This window comes from Spermophilus citellus (genome assembly GCF_964194105.1).
Source record: "Spermophilus citellus genome assembly, chromosome: 15".
In the NCBI taxonomy this organism is placed as follows: Eukaryota; Metazoa; Chordata; class Mammalia; order Rodentia; family Sciuridae; genus Spermophilus; species Spermophilus citellus.
This window is the reverse complement of record NC_138195.1, coordinates 25,160,858-25,169,394: the sequence shown is the minus strand read 5'-3', so window position 1 is coordinate 25,169,394 and position 8,537 is coordinate 25,160,858. Positions and strand designations below refer to the sequence as shown.

The window sequence follows — 8,537 nt, the reverse complement described above, 5'->3', positions numbered from 1 at the left end:
AGTGCCTCTCCAAGTTGCTGAGGCAGGCTTTCAACTCACGATCTTCCTGTCTCAGCCTCCAGAGCGGCTGGGCTGTCATCCTCTTTTTTATTTTAGTAGTCATTTTACCTACAGAGGCCTCAAGCCCATATTAGCAAACTTAGGTCAATTTTATCTGCTCCCTGTATTTCACAGTAATGTTGGGGAACTCATGATTGTAGGGGTACAGAAACACTGAAGACCTTTAGTTATTTTTGCTTTTCAATTTTTTTTTCTTTTTCAAGTCTTTGCTACGTATACAGCAGAATTCTGAGGAAATACAAAATACAGGGCACGGTCCTGTTCCCTGGAACTTAAGGAATCTGGGTAAAGAAACCATGAAACTACTGGAAGGTAATCCACAGTCAAGGTCCCCCAAAGGCAATAGGCTGGAATACAAAGGGAAGATTTTATTGAAGTTGCAACAGGGGTTCGCTGGATGCTTTGACTGCATCCCTTGTCGCTTTGAATCTTCCATGTTTGTTTCTCTTTTTCCCAACCTTCTCCTCCCTGATCTTCTTTGCCCTAACCTTGTCCTCCTGATTTTCTTTCCCCTACCCTTCTCCTCCCTGATCTTCTGTTTTTCTTTTCCCTAAACTGCTCCTCCCTGTTCTTTTCCCCCTCCCTGGTCTCCTCCTCTGGGTTCTCTTTTCCCTAATCTTTTCCTTCCTGATCTCTCCTCCCTGATCTCACTTTCTCTGAATCACCTGTATAAAAACCCTCTACTCCTGCTGATGTGAGAACCATCGTTTCTCCTTCGCTGGCCAAGCAATAAGCCATCCTTTTTCCTTCTCAAGAACGTTTTCTCTCGCTGGATTGGCATCAAGGCAAGGACAGCTTTCTATGCCAGGGACAGCTTTCTACACCAAGGACAGCGTCCCACAACAAGGACTCAAGTACGGGATCATGGAGCCCGAGAAGGAGAAGACCGGGAGGCTGAACAGCCAGAGGAGACGGGTCTCTGACTGGCTGATGGGGACGCCCGAGGCAAGTATACCCCGTTTGGATCTCGTGGACAGGCATCCCGAGCCCAGGAGAGCCCGGTTGTCTGGCATCGTAACGGCTGAAAACTGTGAAGTAACCCACGAACAGCTATGTGAGCTGCTCAGGTACGCAGTTCTGGCTGCACCCGTTATTGAGAGACCCAGGTGGTGCCAGCTTCTGTACGGAAAGCAACTGAGCAGAACAGTGGTTGTCATCCTTCAAGGGATGAGTCAACTCCACTTCTACAAGTTCTATTTGGAGTTTGGATTTCTCCGAAAAGCCTTCAGACACAAATTCCGCTTGCCTCCTCCATCACCTACTTTTCTAGCTGATGTTATCGGGCTACCAAACCAAACGGCTGGATATCTGCCTAAGACCATGGGAGGATCTGTACCATCTGCCGGTACAAAACCCAAGGTCGACCTGCAGAATGACCCGGTCATTCAAAAGTATGGCTCTCAGAAGGTGGGCTTGCTGCGATGCCTTCTGACAGAGGAGGAAATGAGAACATTTGACTTCCCGTTACAAGGTTCTCCCGACTGTGAGAACTTTGTAACTACCAGATGTGATGCGTCTGTCACAGAGAACAGCCCTCTCTTTGGGCTGGACGGAGAAATGTGCATCACGTCCAAGGGGAGAGAACTAACCCGCATCTCACTGGTTGCCGAAGGAGGCTCGTGTCTCATGGATGAGTTGGTGAAACCCGATGAGGAGATTGTGGACTACGCCACCTGCTATTCGGGGATCACGGAGGAGATGCTTAAGCCGGTGACGACGAAACTGAAAGACGTTCAGAGGCGGTTAGAAGCACTGCTTCCTCCTGATGCGGTGTTGGTAGGTCATTCCCTAGACGTGGATCTCCGAGCATTGAACGTGATCCATCCATATGTTATCGACACCTCGTTGCTTTATGCCAGAGAGCGGGGCAGAAGATTCAAGCTCAAGTTCTTAGCCAAAGCTGTATTGGGGAAGGACATTCAACGTTCGGAAAGGGACGGTCATGATCCCACAGAGGACGCTGCCGCGACCCTTGAGTTGGCTCAGTATTTCCTCAAGTATGGCCCAAAGAAGGTCGCAGAACTCAATCTGGAGGCGCTGTGGAGAGCCCAAGACCCAAGAAACGTCAGAGAAAAGTTCCAGTACACCTACAGAGGTGCTTTAAGATCTTTCGATCCGGGGCATCACAAGCTCCTTTTTGTATCCCGAGAGACAGACGATATTGAACTCCCGTCTCCTGAAGATTGTGAGACTATTAAGTGCCTTTCCAACAGAGAGGTCTTTGAGCAGGCCAGAAGGCAAGTGCGCCTGTACCCCTTCAGCGTTATTCGGTTCTCTTTGGAGCCTTTTTCACCTCTCCTCACTGAGGAAGTGAACCGAAGGATGCGGATCAAGTGGACAGAGATGTCCACTATCTATGCTGGGCCATTGAGCAAAGATTGGGACCTAAGTGCTCTGAAGAGGCTGTTTAGGAGCTTTGGCCCAGTTCGTACAATGACTGCCGTTCTGGAAACGCATCAGCCTCATCTCTCTATAGAGTATGAAGTCCTGGAAGCTGCCCAGCTGGCCATCGAGTGCTTGAATGGCCTTCTTGTGGAAGGTGTATACATAAAGGTACAGAGACCGGTGACAGAACTCACTCTCGATTGTGACACGCTCGTTAAGGAGCTGGAACGAGATTCTGAGAACCGAGGAACCATTTATCTGTCTGGAGTAGGTAAAGATGTCTTAGGACATATTCAGGAACTGCCGAGCCTCTTTGGTGGCCTGGAAGCTGTGATCGTGCCTCCAGATGCTCAAAGCGGAAGACGGGAAAAATACTGTTTCCTGAAATTCAAAACTTTTGGCAATGCCCAGAGGGCCCTCCATGTCCTCACAGGCAAGGACTGGAAGCTGAAAGGCAGGCAGGCCCTAACCCCCAGGCACCTGCACGCGTGGCTTAGGAGCCCACCACCTGAATCAAGAAGGCCCGCAGGTCTGAGAGTGAGACCTCCTCCCTCGGAGCGGGAGACCGTGCAGAATTTAAAGGTGGAAAACGCAAAGAGTGCAGCCCGGCGTTGGGGCCGCAGGATTGGAAGGCTCTACCGAAGCCTGAGCCCGGGTACCCTTTGCGTCATCCTCCTGCCAGGAACCACTAGCCCTCATGGATCCCTCTCTGGCCTGGGACTCATGGGAATAAAAGATGAAGAAGAGGAAAGCACCGGCCCAAGCATGGGTTTGTGAGTCGGCTCGCCACTTGCCTTTTCTCATCCTTCCTGGGCGATGGTGGAGAAGACGGGTCAGGCTGCAGCTTCTCCAAAGACTGCTGGGCCTCTTGGTTCAGTGGACGGCTTTGTGTGGGAAGTTGGTGTGCCGGCTAAGGGGTCTAATCCATTTACATGGCAAGCGCAAGTTTTCAATAAATGCCTAAAATTCAAGCCTATGTGCCAATTGAAAATATATATATATATATATATATATATATATATATATATATATATATATATATATATATTTTATATGATTAAAAATAAAGTAAAATGGAAACAAAATAAATACAACTTATAATAATTAAACCAAAATAAATGTAAACATGTTTGATATCTTCGGACGTTTAAAATTCTATTCATGCTATGTGACATTTTAAAAGTGTGGGATCTGAGTGGAGCAAATGAGCCCAGTATTTATGTGGTTGAGTCTCAGAAACTGGTAATCCTTGCGGCGTGGCTGACCATCTAGCTGAAGGGCAGGTTGCAGATTTCAAAGAAGCTTTCCCACTATTTGACAGGAACGGGGATGGAAGTATACTATACTAACAAAGGAATTGGGAAGTGTCATGAGATGGTCTCTTGGGTGGAATCCCACAGAAGTCGAGTTACAGGACGCGATTAAGGGAGTAGCTGCTGGTGGTAACGGCAAAATTGACTTCCCTGAATTTCTGACAATGATGGCAAGGAAAAGGAAACACAGACGTAGGGCACGATGTAACATGTGGGGCATGTTGCATCAGAAAGGAGGAAAAACCGAACTTGCTGCCCACTTCTGGGTGGGTCCTGGGGCCACCTGTGGCTAAGAAAGCGCCTGGGGATCATCCAGAAGGCGCTGCCTGGGTTGTGAGGAAAAACCAGATGACCTCTAGGATAGGCTCAGAACCCTTCCGCCCTCTGGACAGCTGGGGGGGGGGGGTCCTCCCGTTATGGCCTGCGAGATGGGCGTACACCTGAACTCTCCCCACCCTGCTGACCTTTATCCTGATTGGCTCCCGTGCCTTGTATTAGCTGTGTGTTTTCTCAATAAACTGAGATCCTGCTTTGACTGGTCTCCCTGGCTTGTCTGATTGTCCTCCCGTGGGGGAGGGCTGGGTGGGGGAGGGGGGCGGTCAGTCGGCCCTTCCTTTCTTGGTTCCTCATGGTCGGGGCGTGCTCTCCCAATCTCTCCCGCAGGTCAGGAGGGAAGCGGGTGGGGTGGGGTGGGGCTAAAGACCCCGACATCTGGCGCCCAACGTGGGGCATTAAGAAGTCTGTTCACCCAAAGTGAGAGTATCGCCAAGCCAAGCCAAGCGAGTTTCGAGGTAGGGGTCTCCCCGAAAAGATGGGGCAATCTCACACTAAGTATGAGACCAGTATTGGGAAGCCATTGGTGAGGAGCGACTTTGGTCACAACGAGTCAGTCCTCTCACTGCCCAGGAGGAGAAAGGCTTAAAGCATCACGCGGTCAATGGCCTCCTAGACCCTTTTGATGCCTGGCCTGGTCCTCTGGGTCCCGCACCAAGTGCTCCTGTCCTGGAACACTCGGTAGACAAGTCGGGAAGGGGAGCGGCCTATGCCATATTGTCACCCCTCTCCCCCCCAAGGAAATTCTCCACCCTCTTGTGAGAACCTGGAAAAGCTGGATAAGCTGCCTTCTTGCAACACCAGTGATGACTCACCCCCATTGTGTATGGCCCTGTCTTGTTAAGACCAGCCATGAGATGACTCATCCCCATTGTGTATAGATTTCTTGGAAAATGCTAACCCTGGGGGCAATAGACCGGCCTTATGGTATTCCTGGGAGGCCCAAGATTTATTTATAGAAGCTCAATTCACAATAGCTAAACTATGGAACCAACCTAGGTTGGATAAAGAAAATGTGGTATGTAACATTTGATGGAATATCACTCAGTTTTAAAGAAGGAGGGAATTATGGTATCTCTGGGTAAATGGACGGAGTTGGAGAACATCATGCTAAGCGAAATAAGCCAATCCCATAAAACCATAGGCCGAATGCGTTCTCTGATATGTGGATGCTAATTCACAATCAGGGCCAAGGTGCTAGGGAAGAATAAAGTTACTTTAGATTAGGTAGAAGCGAGTGAAGGGAGGGGAGGGATATGGACATAGGAAGAATAGTAGAATGAAACAGACATTATTACCTTACGTACACATACGACTGCATGACCAATGTGATCTGACAACGTGTACCAGAAGAAAAAGGAGAAATTATACCCTATTTATTTACGATATATCAAAATGCATAAATGCATTCTTCTGTCATGTATAACTAATTAAGACAGATTTTAACGATTTTTTTAAAAAAGAAAATTCTACTCATTCAAGAAAGAAATCCATCGTCACTGCCCTTTTATTTGACAAAATTTATTGCCAAATACATGTGGTCAGTTACGCTTAAGTTGCATAACATGATGTGTTGCTATATGTGAATGCTGTGAAATAATAGCTCAAATCATCTAACACGTCTACCACTTCAGAATAGTTAACATTTTCTTTTCTTTGTTGGATTTTTGTGGTGGGAATACACCTAAGGCCTACCAATCAAGGAAAGTCCAGGACCAGATCGATTCTCAGCCGAGTTCTATAAGACCTTCAAAGGAGAATTAACACCAATACTGCTCTAAATGTTTCATGGAATATGAAAAGGAGAGAACCCTGTGAAGCTGATATCACCCTGATACCAAAACCATACAAACACACATCAAGGAAAGGGAACTTCATACCAATATCCACGATGAACATCGATACAAAAACTCTCAATACAATTCCGGCAAATAGCATACAAAAGCATATTAAAAAGATAGTGTGCCTCAATGAAGTGGGGTTCACATACAGAAATCAATAAACATAATTCATCACATCAATATACTTAAAAACAAGAATAATATGATCATCTCAATAGAGGCAGAAACAGCATTTGACAAATACAGCACCCCTTCATGTTCAAAACACTGGAAAAACTAGGAATAGAAGGAACAGACCTCAACCTCATAAAAGCTATATCTGCAAACCCCAAGGTCAGCATCATCCTAAACAGAGAAAAATGGAAAGCATTCCCCCTAAAAACTGGAACAAGGATGTCCTCTTTCAAATGAGTAGACTTTTCTAAGGCACTTTAACATGTCTCCAAACACCAGAGGAAAAATCACTTAGAACACTGCGCCTACCTCAACTAATTTTTTCAGAGCTTCCTGCCACCCGCTTTCTGCCTAGCTTGCCTCCATACCTAGCAAGGTCGCTGGCTCTGGGCGGTATCCACATTCATCATTCCTCCTATGCCCCTTGCTCACATGACACTGCCCAGATCCTGCCTGTGTCTGTCCTGAAGGTCCAGTTAGAGGCTCAGAACCAGCCCAAGGACTCCGTTGCAATAAAGCAGTGCTGGCAGATAAGTATTTGCAAAACACAGCCGCTTTCAGGTGAGTCATCTGCTCAGTGGCTTACTCCATCAAGGAGCTTCCTGCATCTCTGGACCTAGCTGTACTGTAAGCATGAGCCAAAAAGAGATCTATGCTATTTTCTTGTAAAGCCTGATTCAAATGCTCTTCTCCGTTTTGGTTTTACTGCTTTTCATCCTTATGTTTTTATGTTATGAGTGTAGTTGATAGGTATTTAAACAGGATGCATATAAGGTTAACAAAAAACAAGGTCTCCTTTTTTAAAAAAAAATTACATTTTTTTAAATTTAATAATTAAAATAAAATAAAATTGATAGAATACAGAGAATAGTGGTTACCAGAGCCCTGGAAGGGCATAGGGGAGGGAACATGGCAAGAGGATGGTTAATAGGTATGGGGAGTGCCCTTGGATAAGAGAAATGACTTACTTTTAGGATTCCACAGCCTGGTAGGATCGCTGTGATTGACAATAATATGAAATATTTCAAAATACCTGATTGGGGGGTGTATCTCAGTGGTAGAATAATTGCTGAGTATGTACCATGCCCTGGGTGCAATCCTCAGTACTGGAAGGGGGAAACCTGATAGGGTTTTGAACGTTCCCAAAACAAAGGAGTGATACATGTGTGAGTGACATATATGCCAATTACCCTGATCTGATCATTACGTTGGAACACAAGTATTAAGATGCCACACTGAAAACAACCCAATAAGATCAATGAACCCATTCACACTACGGGGCAAATGGCAAAGTACCCCTTAATGTGTTCTGATGAAAGAGAAACTAGACTTTGGGAGGAAAGTCCTTGGTTCTTATACGGTAATCCTTTTTTTTTTTTTTTTTTTTTTTGGTACAGGGAATCGAACACAGGGGCACTCAACCAACCACTAAGTCACATCCCCAGCCATATTCTGTATTTTATATATATATATTTTATTTTGAGACAGGGTCTCACAGAGTTGCTTAGTGCCTCTCTAAGTTGCTGAGGCAGGCTTTGAAATCACGATCCTCCTGTCTCAGCCTCCAGAGCTGCTGGGCTGTCATCCTCTTTTTTATTTTAGTAGTCATTTTACCTACAGAGGCCTCAAGCCCATATTAGCAAACTTAGGTCAATTTTATCTGCTCCCTGTATTTCACAGTAACGTTGGGGAACTCATGATTGTAGGGGTACAGAAACACTGAAGACCTTTAGTTATTTTTGCTTTTCAATTTTTTTTTTCTTTTTCAAGTCTTTGCTATGTATACAGCAGAATTCTGAGGAAATACAAAATACAGGGCACGGTCCTGTTCCCTGGAACTTAAGGAATCTGGGTAAAGAAACCATGAAACTACTGGAAGGTAATCCACAGTCAAGGTCCCCCAAAGGCAATAGGCTGGAATACAAAGGGAAGATTTTATTGAAGTTGCAACAGGGGTTCACTGGATGCTTTGACTACATCCCTTGTCGCTTTGAAACTTCCATGTTTGTTTCTCTTTTTCCCAACCTTCTCCTCCCTGATCTTCTTTGCCCTAACCTTGTCCTCCTGATTTTCTTTCCCCTACCCTTCTCCTCCCTGATCTTCTGTTTTTCTTTTCCCTAAACTTCTCCTCCCTGTTCTTTTCCCCCTCCCTGGTCTCCTCCTCTGGGTTCTCTTTTCCCTAATCTTTTCCTTCCTGATCTCTCCTCCCTGATCTCACTTTCTCTGAATCACCTGTATAAAAACCCTCTACTCCTGCTGATGTGAGAACCATCGTTTCTCCTTCGCTGGCCAAGCAATAAGCCATCCTTTTTCCTTCTCAAGAACGTTTTCTCTCGCTGGATTGGCATCAAGGCAAGGACAGCTTTCTATGCCAGGGACAGCTTTCTACACCAAGGACAGCGTCCCACAACAAGGACTCAAGTACGGGATC

At 46.0% G+C, this 8,537-nt stretch overlaps 1 protein-coding gene across 1 annotated transcript; it reads left to right on the top strand.

The window, feature by feature from the left end:
• Nucleotides 1-924: 924 nt before the first annotated feature.
• On the top strand, nucleotides 925-3,222 carry LOC308634280 (RNA exonuclease 5-like; the record flags this gene model as incomplete). The annotated part of the gene is made up of 1 exon (XM_081268083.1): nucleotides 925-3,222. The coding sequence occupies one exon, from the start codon at nucleotides 925-927 to the stop codon at nucleotides 3,220-3,222; it is 2,298 nt and encodes a 765-aa protein (XP_081124209.1).
• Nucleotides 3,223-8,537: the final 5,315 nt, after the last annotated feature.